General features: G+C 44.8%; 1 protein-coding gene across 7 annotated transcripts in view; it reads right to left on the reverse strand.

Annotated features, from left to right (window-relative positions):
- OSBPL9 (oxysterol binding protein like 9) overlaps positions 1 to 18,638 on the reverse strand; it is a 136,250-nt gene that overhangs the window by 3,565 nt on the left and 114,047 nt on the right. For all 7 annotated transcript variants that reach the window (XM_084784446.1, XM_084784445.1, XM_084784444.1 and 4 more), the window contains 7 exons: positions 15,897 to 16,056; positions 6,668 to 6,780; positions 6,446 to 6,564; positions 5,629 to 5,714; positions 2,602 to 2,773; positions 1,204 to 1,288; positions 170 to 280 (listed from right to left, as the gene is read on the reverse strand). In XM_084784446.1, coding sequence (XP_084640572.1) covers positions 170 to 280; positions 1,204 to 1,288; positions 2,602 to 2,773; positions 5,629 to 5,714; positions 6,446 to 6,564; positions 6,668 to 6,780; positions 15,897 to 16,056 — 846 coding nt within the window. The remainder of the gene's footprint in view (positions 1 to 169; positions 281 to 1,203; positions 1,289 to 2,601; positions 2,774 to 5,628; positions 5,715 to 6,445; positions 6,565 to 6,667; positions 6,781 to 15,896; positions 16,057 to 18,638) is intronic.

Genomic DNA, 18,638 nt, shown 5'->3' on the forward strand with positions numbered 1-18,638 from the left:
GGGCGGCAGCCACAGGCCTGACATCTGCGTGATGGGAGGAGCCCTGTCCCTGTTCCTCCAAATTCACGTTTACATGTAAGTTATGCCACCCAGCCCAACTTTAAGGGGACATTTTTCCTTGAATGTCCAGTTCTCGTACACGCTAGAAGCCCCACTATCACATACTTACCCTGACCTATGTTGTGTACCCCAACTGACATCCCAAGGAATTTTGATTTAGTCCAGATATGAGCATTGAATTGCATCTTCTTGTTAAAACACTCAGCATAAAAGGCTGAAACTGAAAAAGAAAGTGTTTTTCATAAATAATATAGTTGTAGTCACTGTTCAAACTGACTGGCTCTGCAGACGATCCTGCTCACAGAGAAAGAGCCTCATGCCATGCTAGGAGTGTGTGCCTCCTTTTCTCAAAGCAAGTGTGCAGGGGGCCATGGCCACCCCAGCAGTTTAGAATGTAAAGCGCCATCTGCGCTGCTTGCTAAGGGTGCGCGTGCTCCCCCTCCCCCTAGTCTGGGCCCCTCCAATATCGCCACTCATTTTGTTTCTTGAAACAGGGTCTCTTATTATATAGTTCTGGCTGTTCTGAAATTCCCTTTGTAGACAAGGCTAGCCTCAAACTCACAGAGATTGATCCACCCGCCTCTGCCTCCTGAGGTTAAAGGTGTGAGCCACCACTGCCCCGCTCAGTATTCCACTCTTTTTTTTTTTTTTTTTGGTTTTTCGAGACAGGGTTTCTCTGTGTAGCCTTGACTGTCCTGGACTCACTTTGTAGACCAGGTTGGCCTCGAACTCACAGCAATCCGCCTGCCTCTGCCTCCCGAGTGCTGGGATTAAAGGCGTGCGCCACCACGCCCGGCCTCAGTATTCCACTCTTAATACCACACTGGACAAAGATGTTGAAGATAAGTATTCTCTCCACTATGTCTGGAATACACTGCAAAAACTACAACATACTGGTCTCCAAGTTGCCATGGGTAAGGTGACTTCAGGAGTACTAACATTAGTCCTCAAAGCCCCACATCTTGTCCACAATCCATCAGTGACGCTGAGTCTTTGGAACTACAGTGTCCAGCTCAGGTAACAGAGGGTGAACAGCACTCAAGTGACAGGTCATCTGACCTGGCTGTCCAGCACTGGATGACAGGCTTTAGAACACTGTGAGACTGAAGGTTGTAGGAAAACAAACCAACCCCTGTAACTTACTGGGCGGATGATGGGATACTTGCTCAGCCACAAATGTCACACTGCTTTTAGAAGCCCAGGGAAGCGGCCCTTCTGAAACCAGCTCCTGGAAGTAATTGTAACATCAATTTAAAAACTTTTGAGGTAAAACATGACAATGCAGAATCTAATAAGCAGCAACCCTGGTCCCTCTGGACACACACACTTCCACCACAGCACTTAGCTGCACTGAAACTCTTGAAGGCTTTACCTGCCTCACGTGAGACAGGCTATAAAGCCAGGCCTGGCCAGCCATCCTTGTATGCATTGAACACCGCCTGCCTCTGTCTTCAGTTAGGACTACACATTAATGTGTCCTTGGAAATAGATACAGGCAGCCACATATTCCCAAGAGATTATTATGAGTCAGGCACTGCAGAGTGAGGACTTCCCCTTTTTCTTTCCTAGAAGCTACATAGTCTACATTCTTTGCTGTTGGTCTGTGTTTGCAAAAACAATTCTAAATAGAGCCCTGGGCCAGCAAAATGTCTCAACAGGTAAAGACACTTGCCATCAGAGACCTGAGTTCAAGCTCTAATATTCATGTAAAAATGGAGAGAATCCATCCAGTTGCCTTTGACCTCCACATCTGCCATGCCACCTTAACCAGTAAGTAAACACCACACAAGCATGAGAGGCCAGGCTCAGTTCCAGACCACCTGTCTCTTCAGCTGACTGTCTTCTTACACACCTTTATCCAAAGCACCCAAGGGTCCTTCAATGCCTCTCCATTGTCTGGCTTCTCTAGCAAGTGCCGTTCTCAAACTTCACTCCGGAAGCCCCAGTCACCGAGTGGGGACAGGGACACAGCTCTTGACTGTCTCCTCTTCCAGGGCTCCACTGACAATTCCACCTCACAATGCAGCTGGAACCAGCCGTTTGCTCTAAAGCATTCTAGTTCCAACATGTTTTTAAAAAGTATTGTTTCCAAATTTAGTTTTCATAAACCATTATAATGATCTTTTCTCAAAACAAAACTGAGATCCCAATTCAGCACAAATTTACCATTATGGTGACAAGGCCCTCAATCCCCAAGACAAGCTGTTACTCTTTCACCCTCTCACTGCTTATAGAAAATGCAAACAAACTATCCTTTGCTCACTGAGCATCTGAGACCACTGCCTTCACCTCTATCTCATCCTGATAGTGAAGCTTTTAAACTATTTTACACAGTGTGAAATAACTGGGCACCCAGAAGGTCAGTTGGTAAGGTGTCTGCTGCCAAGTCTAAGGACCTGAGTCACTCCCCTCTCCTACACAGAACTGCCTGCTAAAAGCGGTCCTCTGACCACACGTGCTTATGGCACAGACTCATTCACATCCACAAACTCTCCTCTGCTCCTTCTCCGCCCCCCCGCCCCTCTACACACAGAAACTCACTGGGTTCTCTTCTGTATCATTCGGCAATGTCCAGTGACACTGAAAGATCTCACCCAGGATAGGATTGTACGGCTTTTTGGCCACTGATCCTCTCCTTCCTGCATGGAAGGCCGAGAGGTACCATTTCACAACCTGAACCATTCGGTCCCTGGGGTCCTTCTGATCACTAATGCTGGAAGAGACAAGGACAAATGTGATGTTCCGCTTTTGGGCAGGTTGCATGCTGGTGTAGCATGTCCAGCATGCTCTACCTTGAGCCACTGGACCATCCAGTGGATACCAATTCCAGTTTGACACCAAGGCACAACATGTCTAAGTAATGGGTTCACTTTAGTGTCTAGTTAGAAGACTCTAGCAAATGTTTCTGTCCACTTAGTTAATCATCACCCAGTCAGAACACATTTCCCTCATGCTTCCCCTGCAGCTCCCTGCCCTCCTGAGGCAAGGATTCTTGCTGGTTTCCAGGCCCACATCTTTGTTTTGCTTGTCCCAGAACTCCATGCAAGTGTGCTGCCTCACTGCCACAGAGACTTCCTGTATCCCAGGTTAGCAGCCGCTGACTTAATCATGGCTTGGTTTTGAGACAGGGCTGCAGTCTGTGGTCATTCTAGCTTTGAATCTGAGTCGATTCTGCCTAGTTCTGAGTCCTGGGATTCCAGGTAACTTGTGCCACCACACCAAGCTGGTTTAATTCTTTAATGTTCAAGAAACATTATGTGGTTATAATTATTTTTAATTTGTTCAGATATTCTATGGGCTTACCAAATTTCTTTTTAAAAGTGTATTATGTTTTATGTGTACTGGTGTACTTGTTGTATGCATGTCTGTGTACTCCATGCGTGCCTGGTGCCTGTGGAAGCCAGAAGAGGGTCCCCCGGGGCTGCAGCTACAGATGACTGAGCCACACATGTCTGGGTTCTGGGAACCTAACCTGGGGCCTCTTGAAGAGCAGCCAGGACTCTCAGTCCCAGAACATCTCTCCAGCCTTTACCGACTGCTTGGGCTGACTTTCCAGGCGTTTCTGGAGGGGCTGCTAACTTTCTTCTCCCTGTGGTTAGTCTGGTATTGGGGTTGGTGCTGACCATGTGAGGGTTTCACACATGTTAGGAGGTTACCTGAACTCCTGGCCTATACTCCAGGCCGTGTGTGCGCGTGTGTGGGTGTGCGCGCGCGCGTGCGTCTATTTTTTCTTGATAAATTCATTCTTTTATCATTACAAACTGTCTCTATCTGTCTCTGGTTATATTTCTTACCCATTTGCTTATTTGAGACAGGGTCTCACTCTTTAGCCCAAGTGGGCCTGGTGCTTACTTTGTATGCTAGCTACTCTCTAACTTACAGCAATGCTCCTGCCTCTGTGTTCCAAATGCTGGGACTGTAGGACACTCATCTTCTTTGCTCCTTTGACACTAATACAGCTACAGCAACTTTGCTCTGTTCAGTGTCAGATGCTGTGGTGGTGTGAAGGAGAGCGGCCCCACAGGCTCATGTGTCCGCATGCTTGGCCCTAGTCAATAACTGTTCAGAAGGGTTACGAGGTGTGGCCTTGCTGGAGGAGGTGGGTCACAAGGGGAGGGTTTAGAACTTTCAAACGTCCACACCAGGCCTCTCTCTGCCTGCACACTGAGATGTACAGCTCTTAGCCACTTCTCCAGCACCATGCCTTCCCGCCTGCCTGCCACCACACCCACACTGAGACAGATGGTAAATTTGTGTTTTCTTTTTTGGGGTGTTTATTTGGTGTAGACAGACAAGTGTGCAGGTATGTAATCCCAGGAGCTGTCTCACAGGCCAGAGGAGGGTGTCAGATGTCCTTGTCTATTATTCTCTGGCTCACTGGAGACAGTGTCTCTAGTGGACTGGACACAGCCAGGGAGCCCTAGTAACTCCCTTCTCTGGCCTCACAGCACTCAGGCTGAGGCAAGTGTGAGCATGCCCTGGCTTGTGTGTGCTCTCGGAGCACCCCACCCGCCCTTGGAGGGCCATACTATCATTTTAATTTTTATTGTTTGCAATACTAGAGATCAAAGCCAGGGCCTCATACTTGCAACATCTTCAATCCTAGCCTTTTACTTTGAACCAAGCAGTATTACTATCCCTAAAGCCTCCCCCTTTCAAATAGCACAAGAATACATTTTGCCATTTTTATCTAGTTCAACAACTGCTGTCTTCTCTGACAGAGATGTGTGCTACTGACATAGACGTTTGCTGATGCCGACAGGTTAACTGGGACTGTCTCCTACCTGGCTCCTTTCTCCTTCATTAACTCTTTTTTTGGAGGGAGTTAATCGTGCATTTCTAGTATTCTGTTTTATCTGATTTATTCCTGTAGTCTTAAAATTCTACAGTAGTTCCTCTGAGGAAAACAAACTTTAAATTTCCTAAATAAAAGCCACTGTCGTAAGTACCTGGTGCCCCTGACAACATTACCAGTGGACCTCATCTGTCAGTTAAGAATTAAGTTTAACACTACCATAGAGTTTTTAAATTGCTGCACTCTGAGAACTGGTTACATGGTTCTCTTAACCCCGGCTCCAGGAGGCCTCAACCCCCCCAGAACAAGGGATGCAGTCAGAGAGCATGGACTAGAATCTTTCCTGCTGAGAAAGTTTGCCACTGTCAATCACACCCTGACGTGATTTCTTTCCCTGTGCATGCAGCAGCCTGCGGGCTTGATGCTGCAGTTTATGACTCCGGGTGTGACTGGGCTCTTCCTTTCTTCAGGCTGTAACACAGCACCTTATGACAGGTGCTTTAGAGAGGTCTGGTAAGCAGAACTAAATTCCAAGTAACTTTATAGCCTTTGCCTTTCCCGCTGCCTGCTTATTAGACTTTTAAATATACTTTGAAAGTGCCTGACGTGATGGCCTAGTAACCCTCTACCACATAAGCTAAGCAGAGCACCCTCAGAAGACTCACCTTCTACCCTAAGGCCTGACAGGACAGGGAGAGTACCCGCTATGCTAGCCGGGCGCAAGGCTACCGAGCAGTAACACTTAGCACAAACTACTGTGCTCAGTCAGTTACCTCACAAACAGGTCCGGATGTGCGAAAAAGTCTGCATACATTTCTAAAAGCGATCTTCTCTCAAGAATAAACGTTGGAAGAACTACCTGTAAAACACACAGTTGACTCCTGAGGACTGAACTCCATGAGAAACACTTCTATACTGCTGAACGGCACTCCCCCATCCTGTCATACCCACGCCACCCCGGTTCAGAACGCCCACTGCGCTGCCCAGCACAAGTGGAACCGAGAGGGCAAGCCTCTGCTGTCCTGAGTTGAACACACACCACTTCTCTCTCAGTTGGAATGTGACAAACACCACATAAGTCATAAGTGCCCTGAGGCCCAGCTGAGGGAATTAGGCTTTGCTTGGGGAACCAGGAAGAAGGCAGAGCTAAGAAACAACTCAAGTTGCTCCACAGAGGCCACTGAGACTGTGTGCAAAACATGAGGATGGTGGCAGGGACCGCAGCCTCCTCCCATAGACACAGTGGATGAAACACAAAGCAGAGTGTGACAGGCGCTAGCCTAAAGGAGGACGGATTCTATCAGACTCCAGTGTTCTCATTTTAAAGAGGCAGACCCATGCTACAGAGCATGAGTCTGAACATGGGGAGGTTGCAAGGAGTTCTCATTTGCTGCAGGTCAATCTCAGTTCTTAATCTGTACAACCCACCCAGCTGTCACCTCTGACGACTCATCTACTCATCCACAGAGATGCTCGGTTTACTCACCTACAATCACACTAAACAGGAGACAAGACACACACTGGATCACTGTGCTCATTTTGTGAGCACTCACCCACCCAGTCAAGGCACGCTGCAGATGCGGTTCTTACCTTCGTGAGGTCCATTCCGAGCCTCACTTGTGATAAGAGGTGCATGATAACGCTCTTGTGCTCCTCCATCGACCCCGCCTCCCCATCATCATCTCTGTCGTCATGAGAGTCAAAAAGATCTACAATAGAACAGGACGCCTTAGGCTGGCTTTAGAACGGCTGGTGGGGACCTGACAGTACTGCGAACATTTCTAAGGAACAAAGTTCTCAGAGGCCCCTCACCAGCATCGCTTGTGCCATTGGACATGGAGGAATTCAGTGATTCTGTGGTGTCTGGGCGTTTTAGGCTATTTCCAGAGCTGCTGTGTGTCAAGACTGAGGCGGATCCAGAAGAACTGAATTAAAAACAAAAACAAAACAACAACAGTGAAATGGGTCAGCTTTTGAGCTACAGAAAGCAACATGGCATGCAGATGTTGAGCCACAGTCACTTGAAGTCAATCCACAGACAGATGGCAGAAACGGCCAGGCTCCCTCCTACAAGCAACTACCCCGTTCCACACTGCGGTCTGTGCTCTGTGCACAGGATGTGTTCAACTAAGCCTCGCCAAAGGCAGTGACCAAGTCAGTGAGATTTCTGCCTCTGTATCTAAATCTGAAACTTGAGTTCACTTTCTCACTTTTTTGTGCACATGGAGATGTGCCAGTGACCGGCAATTTCCTCAAAAAATGGCCACAGTCAAGCTGGGGGCTGTGGATCAGGCCTATGACCTTCAGCATTTGGGATGCTGAGGCAGGAGAATAACTCTGAGTTAGAGATCTGAGTTGCAGAGTGCGACTCTAAAACATCAAAGTGGCAACATAATCTATCCTAAGTCTCAGGTTCCTTGTCTTTATTTTCTGAGATCCTTGAGCAAAGTCCACACAGGAGTAATGCTTTTCCTCAGCATTTAAAAAGTGAACACTTTAAAGTATATTATCTTTACAAATAAATTTATGGCAACTGACTTCATGAGCAGGTTTAAGAAGTGTAAAGAGAGCCTCCCCTAAAAATTACCAAAATTCACCTAAGAAATCATATAGAAAGTAAGCAGCTTGCCATGAGTGGTGGCACATGCCTTTAATACTAACACTTGGGAGGCATAGGCAGGCATTCCCTGTGAGTTCATGTCCAGGGGAGTCTACATTGAGAATTCCAGGCCAGCCAGGCCAGCAAATGAGAGTAAGACCTTGTCTCAAAAAAAATAAAATCATAAAGGCAAGAAATTATATAAAGTATAAAAACATAAACCAAATTAGTCATAATACAGATACTTAAAATGCTATAGAATAACTAGTCATTTTATAAGTCTTAGTGAACATTGTACATTATATACTCTAGTTAAACAATTTACTCTACTGTCTTTTTTTGATCTTTACAAAAAGTAACAAACTATTTCACAGCAGAGATAAGCAGCAAACGCAGAGTGCCTCCCACCACTAGCTGGCACTGCAGCAGTGCCTTGGCTCCAACTGCTGGCTCTATAGGGTCACCCTGAGCACACAGTTCAGGCCTCGCCCCATTATTATACACCTTCTAGGAAGTATGTTGGACAAATGAAGAATGATATGTACAGAACGCTTTCACCACCCTAAGAATCCTTTGGGATCTGCTTATATTAATATATTAAAAATTTACAGTACGCTTGATCCTACTTTAAATATAGCTGCCTCGGTTACCTTGTTTTGATCTATTTTGTAAAACTCCTTAGGTAAATACTCACTGCCTCTTTGCTAATTTAGTATTAGTATACATCATAAGGGGCTAGGAAATGTACCGCACTAGTTTTAAGAAGCAATGGGATGAGTGAAAGATGCAGGTAACAAATTAATTTTACGTGACAGAGCAGCACGAGAATTCTTGTCAAAACATGTGGTTCTTTGACAGATCATCAAAACGAAATCAATCTTTTAAGCCAACTTAACTTTACACTTTATACCAAATCAATCTTTAAACCTTAACCCCTATAAAACATAATTTTATTTTCATAAAATTCCAAGGCCCGTAGTGTATGTTGTGCCTTTTCTCTTTACCAATGGCTGCAGCAGTCTAGCTTTAGCACATGAAACAGTCTCAAGATGGAAACAAACAAAAGCACGGGATAAATTCCCAGCCATTCCACAGCTCACCTCACTCAGGGCAAAGAACAAAGTCATGCACAGTTAGCTTGTACAACCAAGATCATAAGGAAATCAGTATAATTATGGATTATTTAGAACAACCTGCCCAGAAGCATGATCAATCTGAGAACACAGAGATGCACGAGCGATCAGTGAAGGCCTGATATCCCATATGGCAAAACACGTGGCAAAGTGGAGGGGTGATTTGCATGCACGCCTGGCACAAGTTCTTTCCAATGCAAACTCTCATCTGATGTACAGACTTGGAACCACACTGGCCAGTTCCATAGTCTATGTGCAGCCTCTGAATGTTCTTCCATCAGAGACACACAGAGAAACACACATAAAAACGAGAACTTGACCTAAGTTAGACAACGTCAGGTAGTAGTCAGTGACAGGTGTCACAACTTAAAGCTCAGATGGCAGTAACAGAGAACAGGAACGCCCTACACAAACAGGGCCAGGCTATGAGACGATGTGCAATGCTAGCAACATACCCAGTTTGAGAGGATGTAAAGCCTCATTACAAACAAACAAAAAACAAGTGAAAGAAGCAAAACAAACAAACAAAAACCCAAGGAACCTAAGTTGGCCCAAAATATCTATATTCTTCATGAATTTGAGACTCAAGGATGCCCAAGGAGAGTGTAAGACCAAGGGAGGAGAGGAGCCCGAGATACCAGACAGGACATAGGGTTCACATTTGGGTCATTTCAAATGGTAGGTTCCTGCACTGTGTATTAGGAGGTAGGAGACAGAGAAGAGAGAGAAGGGAACCAGAAAGAGGGAAGAGTGAGAGAGGCCAAAATTGTGCAGATGGTTTTGTAGCCATGCTATGATGGAGTTAAGTGTGTCAATGGGGGGGGGGGCCCGAAGAGATGGCTCAGAGGTTAAGAGCACAGGCTACAATGAAATCTGCTGCCTCTTCTGGTCTGCAGGTGTACATGCAGACAGAACACTGTATACTAAATAAATAATCTTGTTTTAAAAAAGTGTGTCAACAGGAACCTATCCTGTGTTACTAAATTCACGTGAGAAGACTTTAGCAAATGGACAGGTGAATCCATTGACTGGGAAAAACCCTTCAGTCCTGTTAAGTTTAGAGTGATAGCTAATGCTGGGCGGACAGAGCAGTTCAGTGGGTACAGACATTTGCCACCAAGCCTGACAACCTGAGCTCAATGCTAGAACATGCACAGTGAAAAGAGAAAAATGACTTCTGCAAGTTGTCCTCTGTCTTTCACAAGTGACTGTGGTATAGACACACTGACTCCCACAAAAAAATGTAGTAACAAATTAAAAAGAAAACACTAGTGTTTAAGAGATTCATTAAATTCTGTTTAAACATAAAACAACGGTTGAACCTTTAAGAAAGAAAATCAAGCTTTTACTTTGGGTTTCTTTTTCTAAATTGTTATTTGCTAGACCTGTAATGTTATGTATGCAGCAGTTAAGATATATCATTACTATAGTTTAAAAGTTGTACATAGCCGAGAGGTGTTGGTGCACGCCTTTAATCCCAGCACTTGGGAGACAGAGGCAGGCGGATCTCTGAGTGTGAGGCCAGCCTGGTCTACAGAGTGTGTTCTAGGATAGCCAGGGCTACAAAGAGAAACCCTGTCTCAGAAAAAAAAATTGTACATAAGACACACACACACATTTTTACTGTTTGTTTCTGTTGAGTGATCTACTTCTCTATCTCTAGGCAAAGATGAACATTATGCTAATTTTTTTAATTCTCAAAATTTCTTTTGGAAAACTGTTACTGATTCCTCAATAGTTTATGACCCTTTTCCCACCCACACTATCCCCACACTTCCAGACATAGCTTTTGATAGCACAGACTGCACAACTGCCCCGCCCCCGAATCACAAAAAAGGGAAAGCCCACCAGAGTAACAGCTGACTTTCCAATGGAAATTTGAAAAGCCAGAAGTTGGAGCAACGTACAACAACCTAGGTATGGTATCCAGCAAAACTATCTGCCAGTTAAAGGAAAAAGGAAAATTTCTCATGATCTAAGCAGGCTGAAAGAACCCATGCCCTTCAGCCAACCCTGCAGAGAACACTGGAGGGAAGACTCCAGGTGGCCAGAGGACAAGCACAGCCACGACACCAGCATCTCATGCTGTAAAGGTAGAAACGGGAAAGCAGTGGGGAGGAGCGTCCAGTCAGGGGGAAGGAAGGCAGCACAGAGGGAGAGGGACGGGAGATTTTTGGAAAGGCCATAGGGAATCATAGTGTTTTATATTTACCTCAAATTACATGTAATGTGCTACGTGTATGTGTACAGTAAGTGAAGTTATGATAGGCACCAGGGGTGATAACGCCTCCCCATGAGCCTGAGGCCTGAGAAGCCCTCTGAGCTGTCAGGAGAGCCCAAGCAAATCATCACAGCCTGCTATTACCCTCCAGGGCGTGACAGAGTCCCTAGTGCTGGAAAACACTTTGGACACAGGACTTGGAGGTACTGAGCTGGATCTGACCCAGAAGCCTCCTCTGAGGACTAGCTTTCATAATACCAGAAGCGATATGCAAGCTGACAATGGAGAAAAGCAATCTATAGTCCCACCCAGGTATAAAGCCTGGTGGAAACCAAGTGCTGTCTGACTGGACATAACACCCATTCAACAGGGAATTCATGTCTGCTACTGTGAACCCAGCCACCTACTTATGGCCAGGAGGCCATGGAACCTAGAGCAGACCCTACGGCCACTACACTCTCTAAGAGCATGCTGAATACATATCCTTGTGAGTACAGGTAAGTGTCGCTCCCACCTCACATCAAAAGGGCTTCCGTTTGTAGCAGACAGTAAACATGACAGAAAGCCACAACTGGCCAAACTGCAGAGTGCCCACATTGGGGGGTGGGGGGGATGGAAAGATTTTAAGAGCCAGAGGTCCAGATGTGTGCTGCAAAATTGTGTCTTCTATATGTAACAGGGAAGCTACACCTGTAATACCGCAACTGCACGGCTACCTAACAGAATTAACAGTGCTAACACTAGCTGACACGCCAACGTGGATGGAGGAACTCTCACAGGGCCACCCCTAGATGAAGAGACACAATGAATAACAGTTACTGATAGAGGGGGATTCAAACCTTCTCCAGAGAGAGCCCCCTACCTGCTTATCCAATACCATTATCAGCCTTACACATACACAAACAAGCAACACCAAATAGACACAGCAGGTTGTACTTACATATTTATTCATATGTACACACATATGTTTAACTACATATACTATATATGTAACAATATAAGGTAATGGAAATGAAGGTGGTCATGAACTGGAGGAGGAGGAAGTGTGAAGAGCAAGCATATGAAAATGTAAACGGTAAGAGGGAAGTAAGGCATCAGAAGAGACGAAGAGCAAGAGAAAGAGAGAAAGAAAGAACATGGAAACCCAACCCTTTCTGTTCATCTGGCCTTTGCCCCCTGCTCCCTGGCTCACACTCCAGGTGTTCATCCAGACCACATATCATTTACTTTTCCTCAAACTTAAAAGCTGAATTCCCCTCACTAAGATGAACTTCACAAGCTAACAGCTGTTCTCCTGTGAGTCATTATTACAGATGAATGCCAGTGCATTCTTTAAAATGTGCATACTTAAAAAAAACAACAACAGCAGCAACAACCTAGAGTCCCACACACAATTGGTTTTTTTTTTTCTTTTTCTTTTGGGGGCAGGGTTTCTCTGTATAGTCCTAACTGTCTTAGAACTCACAACGTAGACCAGGCTGGGCTTGGATTCACAGAGATCCGCCTGCCTCTGCCTCCTGAGTGCTAGGATTAAAGGTGTGTGCCACCACTGCCTGGCACTACATTTTTTTGTTGAAAGAAAGTGCTTTCCGCTGGCTGTGGTAGTGCATGCCTTTAACCCCAGCGCTTGGGAGGCAGAAGCAGGTAGAGCTTTGTGAGTTCCAGGCCAGGCCCTGATCTACAGAGTTTCAGCACAGCCAGAGCTACACAGAGAAACCTTGTCTTGAAAAACCAAGAAGGAAAGAAAAGAAAGGGAGAAAGTAAGAAAGGAAGGAAGGAAAGAAAAAAAAAGAAAGAAAGAACGAACTTACTTTCAATGCCTAAGGCTTGGCTGATATACAGCTTGCAGTTCACATATAATCAGTCCTAAATTTACCTTGCCACACAAAACAAAACCCAAACTACATCATTTCCACCAACTTCCAAGAGAGCAGGGAAAAACTGTCCAGCAAAACAACAAACAGAAGCAAATTGAAAGCAAATAGTGTTTTCTGTGAGCACAGGCACTTTAAGCACAGTTATGCATGCTTATCTCATTTAAACATTCGCAGAGATGCCTCCACCCCCAGGACCCAGCGCAGCACAGGTCACCTGAGCATCCTAGTCAACCACCAGCTTCTGTCTTCTCTTTGTACCTGCAGTCCAGCACCCCCTCCTCTCTACACAACCTGGGGCCACCTATCCTGAAATGCAGCCTTGGCCAGCAGCTGCCAACACTCATGGTAAGATGTTCAAAATTCCTAAAAGTTTAACGAATAAAACAGCATGCCTTATACTTCGGTCACACCAAACTACTTACAAATAAATGAAGCACTCTGCCCTCTATGCCTTGAGGTGGGGGCGGAGGTGGGGGCACAAAAAAATCTAACAGTTTTATTTGTAACAACTAAAACCTAACAACAGCTTGAGAGCCTGTCAGTAAGTGAACAAACCAGAGCCACCACTGGGAAAACATTGGTTTCTGCTGCAGCTTTTGCCTTTGCCGTATTTTACTTGTGTCCTGGGACAGTAACAACACACTTGCTGTAACTCAGAAGACAGGCAAATGCTTCCCACCCACAAAGCCTGGCGGGGGCCACTTTCCAGCCCCAGACGGTAACAACGAACCCCAACCAAAACAAGAGCTGACCTGTGAACAGTCACAACATGCTATTTGTTTTAAAAACCTATTTCCCCAACTAGGTAAGTATCAGTTTCTTATAATTTTTTTTTCCAGTTTTTAAGTATAAACCAGAAAAATGTGTTTTTTCCCTCTTTCCAGAGATGGTAATAAACTAAACACAGCTTCTGCACTGATGTTTCACTTAGGTTCGGTGTGGAGGTTCTGTCATTCTTTTTTGCCCTGTTAAGAAGGGTTGTCATTAGGTAGCCCTGATAGCCTGGAGCTTGCTGTGTAGACCAGGCTGGCCTGGAGTTCAGACATCTGCCTGCATCTGCTTCCTCAGTGCTGGGAGTAAAGGCTGCGTTAGCACTTGGAAGAACAGGCTGCTGTGAACAGGCTGCAGAGAATCCTGCTGAGCAGGCATGGCTGGTGGTGTTCTAGTCACGTTGTCATTCCTCAGTGGCCTCCTAAAGTCAGGTTGTTTCAAGTGTCACAAACTGTACCGCATTCCGCAGCCGTGTGTGCACACATGTCACAGGTATAGATTAGCGATGGGATCATGTCCACGAGTGGAACTGTCAGGCACCTGTAATCCTGACAGAGGCAACCCCCACCCTGTATGCACTCTGTTTCACGTCTTCTCCACAGAATGAGCAGGGTCACTCCTCACCAGCAGGGCTAGTGCGTGTCTATCTATAGTTAAAAACAGTACCTCAATGGACTCTCGGTGGATAATTATTGAGAAGGTGACCACCTATTTTGCATGTTAAATATGGATATTTATTTATCCACATCCAAATATGGATATTTGCCTGTTTTTTTCCTCTTATGTAAAGTCTTAGTCTCTAGATGATCATTGTGTGTTGCAGAAACTTATACTTTTGTCCATATGAAGTACAAGTATTTTTACCAGTTTGTCACCATCTTTCTTCAGTTAGAGCTGACTGCCTATCTTCGGCTGCAGGCTCTGGTCTTTGCTGGTGTGGCTGAGCTCATGTTCCTTCTATATATCTAGACTTCACAGCATGGGGGTAATGAGGTACATCCTCAGGTGGTTGCTTCAGATTCCCTATAATATTTTAAATATCCCCTCCAAAACAGAGAAACCTGTGCAATGAGATTCAAACCGATGGTGACTCCTGTTTGTTGACTCCTTCACAGCTTTCCTGATGTAGTAACTGAAGATGTGGGCCAGTTTGCCCATGGCGTGGTCTGACTTGCAGAGCCCATCACTTAACACTGCATATTCCATCACACAGATAAGACACTCTGGGCAACGGTGAGCACAGGCTCCCGGCCCCAGGGCTTTCTAAAACACCAGCGGAGAGAGGCAGCGCTGCTGAGTGCCCCCAGGGTGGCTTGTCAATTTGCCAGAAACAGGTTCTCCCTCTGAGGAGAAGCCAACCCACCTCCACACACCTTTCTAAGAGGGTTCAATTTGTCCATTCCTTCCTCTTCTCCTGCCAATCTCCATTTTCTCTACTCACCCTCATCGCCCCTTAGAATCGCATTCTCTGTCTACTCTGGGAACCCTCCCCTAGCTCAAGACCTCAAACTGCCCATGGCTTCCTATGCGTAAACATAATGCATGCTATGGTGTGGGCATTTGTGTATGTTCATGTGGTTGTGTGAGCTTAATGTGTCCCACATAAATGCACGGTCCTACTGAGCAGAAGAGGGCACTGCATGCCCTGGAACTGAGTTAGAGGCAGATGCAAGCTGCCATGTGAGTACTAGCAATCGAACCTGGGTCCTCTGGAAGAGCAGTGCGCTCATCCCTCGAGCCATTGCTCCAGCCCTGTTCCTAAACTCTTACGTTGAGACTTGAATTGCCAATGTGGCAGTCCGACAAGGTGCAGCCTCTGAGTGGCAATCGGGCCAGGGGTACTAACTCTCGCACACAGACTGGAGGCTGGCCCCCAGAGCTGCTTTGCTTTCTACCATATAAGAACACTACAGCCAGAAAGCAAGCCTCCTACCACAAACACATCTGCGAGCACCTAGGTTTTGGACTAAACTGTGGGAAACAAAATCCTATTATTTATAAGCTTCAAGTTTATAATCATCCAAATAGACTAGGACACCACACCATGGACCATGGATTTTATATACATTGTCTATTTCCCCCAACAAACTAAGCTATTTTCTATCATTTCTCCACCCTGTAAAATTCCTGTTTATAGTTGTTAAATATCCCCATTCTAATACAAACATATGTAACAGTGACTTCTCACTGGATTTTTTTCCTAATGGCAGTGTGGCCACAGAAAAATACAGAGCCCTCCCAACATTACTGGCACATTACCATAGCGGATGCTATTTATTCAATCTGTATTACTAAGTCAGGAGTACAAGTCAAAACTGTCACAGAACTGGCTTTGCCCAGTAACCCTTTATAAGGCAAGTCTGTCACTAATAGCAGTCTCAAGACCACATCACTTAAAAACCAGGAGTCATTTGAATAGAGACATCACTCACATACTTACTCTATTAAGCGCTTTGGGGATGAGCCACTTTGATGGAATTCATCAGCATCATAGAACTCGTCTTCACTGCTAGAGTAAGAGAACTCTGGGACTGTATTTGGAGACAAGTTGACATGGCTGGGAGGAGTGAGACTGCTGCTAGGTGGTGAGTTCCCACTGCCTAGGAGTCAAAAGTTCTCAGTTAGGGAAAACGATGGCCATGAGGGAGACGGGCCCACAACACGCCTTTCTAAAGTCAAGACTGAGTTTGCTATTGATAAATTTCTCACATTATCTTTTTAAATTAACAGTTAAATTATACAATGAAAATAAAGAGGCAGATTGTGATAAAGGAAGTAGACACAGCCTTTTATCTTTACTCATCTTATGGTACTGAAGACTTACTCTAGGGGTTCACAAGTACTAGAAAAATGTTCTCCCACTGAGCAATTACACCCCAGACTGGACATAGCCTTTTAAACAAATGGAAAACGTCTATAGCTTCACTCTGTGTTCTACATTAGAAAGAGTGTTCTTTTGACTGTACACGTGCTGGTGTTTGGCACCACACAACAGAACCAATGGGAGCAGTGGCTCTTGATGCCACTGACTCAGACACTAACACCATTGGAAACGCAAGCTCGTGTGACTGTTAGATACTGCTCGGGACACCACACTCCCAGTCATTCAAGTCACCCGTAGACAATGAAAACCTCTCCATAAAGCCCTGGGTACATACCACCCAGGTCCTTCTGCCTTAACCTACACCAGGGGCCTGTGGCTCAGAGCAGAGATAGAGCAGAGCTACTGAGGGAAGCATGCAGAAAAGAAAGCCTACAAGAACGCCTTTCTAATGATGGAGGCTAACTAAAGAAGGCAGAATTAACAGAAAGACTATCATCAAGTCTCTGAAATGACTATTAGGTGCACTGTTCAGTAACAGAGCGAGAACAAATCAGCACCAGCAACGCTGAGACGAGTGTACTGAGTGACCGGGGCTGTCAGGTTACTTGTGACTAATCTAGTTCAGATGCCTGGTGGAGACTCAAGTTCAGTTACTGCTATTGCTGGCAACCAAAAGCCAAGGGAACCCAGGCATGATGGTGCACACCACTGATCTTCGGAGGCAGAGGCTGCATGTCTGAACTCACGGCCAGTCTACATAGCTAGCTATGAGCCAGCCAGGGCTAAGCTAACAAGGAAAACAAAGACAGTAGTGACAGCGGCAGATGAAGATCTAGCCCTCGCCTTTCAGCCTGTTCTTGCCTCTTGGTTTAGTTAGTAAAACAAACCAACTAGCTATCCTATCGACCATGTTCACAAAGATCTCTTTCCTAGGCACAACGGCTTGTAGAAATCCCAAAGGTAAGTTGCCTTACCAAATAACTAAATTCTTTGTTTTCCAATAGCAAAAATAAGGGAGCAAAGAAACTCTTGTTGGAACAGGAAAAACAGACCATGAATCACAACAATTAACAGGAAGATTGTGTTTATGACCACATAGTGGAAAACATAAGACAATGAATTTGAAGGGATTGTGAGCCAAATATTAAGATTCCAACACCACGCATCATTGAAGAAGTATTTTTCTTTATGCTAGAGAAGAAAGAAAAGATGGAGACCAAGACCAAAATCACATGCTAACCAAATTTTTAATATCCTTAAATTCATCTCTAAGATGTTAAGATACTTTATTCTCTTCAGAAATAACTCTCAGAAGGTAACACTCACCATCTCAAAATAATTTATATTAAAATCAGTTAACACGCAGAAATGTTCCTCATTTTCATTTACTAACTAGTTTTATATATTTCCAAGTGGAGAAATTTGACCACTTTACAATTTGAACATATTCACATCATATTAAACAAAAACAAGCAAATTTCACAGGTTATTTTCCCCCTTTTGGGTTTGTGACACAGAACCTCTTGCTGTGATAGTTCTGGCTGGCCTGCAACTCACTATATGGATCCATCCAGCTGGCCTCAAACTTGCAGCAATCCTCCTGCTCCAGCCTCCCAATGCTACATAATAGCACACATGGCTACAGGTTCTCTTTCTAAGCTAAGACACAACATAGATCACGAAATGCCAAAGCCAAAAAAGTTAACTCATAACTGAAATCGCTTATTAGCATTTCCCAAGTAAAGGAACTACTCTTGATTTATATTTTTTCTTTCAAAATTTAGAAGTCACTCATGTTGTTAAATATGAGACCCCAAGTACAGCATCACTCACTGCCCCAAAATTTAATATGGGCTAAAGTCACATGTTATTTTTTCACTGTTAAAAAGAGAAAGTTCTACCAAGGAAGTGTCTGTGGAATGTTAAGAGACATCCAGGGCCCACCTGCTTACCAGGACCTATAGTGTTTAAACCTGGTTTAAGAGAGTCTACAGTTGTAACTGCATTTCTTTGAGTCTGGTTCTATAGGTAATACAATACAAATATAATTAACTTTGAAGCAAGAAAAAAAAATCTAGTATCTATTATGGTTGTATCCCTATACATCAGAGAAAGGATAAAGATGATTATAAATAAAATATAAATTAAAATGACATATTTAATCCTACAAAATTAACAAAAATGTGACTGATGTTTCCTAAAAAGTACACATCATAATGAATCACTGACTCATCACCCTACTAAGAAATGCTGGCGTCACCTAATCGTCTGGGCAAACCCTAACAACCACACAGGCAGCTAAGCGAGAGCGCTGCTGACCTAACTACATGAGCTTGAGGAGTTGTGTCACCTCTGCTG

Source organism: Acomys minous (assembly GCF_964271855.1).
Source record: "Acomys minous genome assembly, chromosome: 6".
NCBI lineage: Eukaryota > Metazoa > Chordata > Mammalia > Rodentia > Muridae > Acomys > Acomys minous.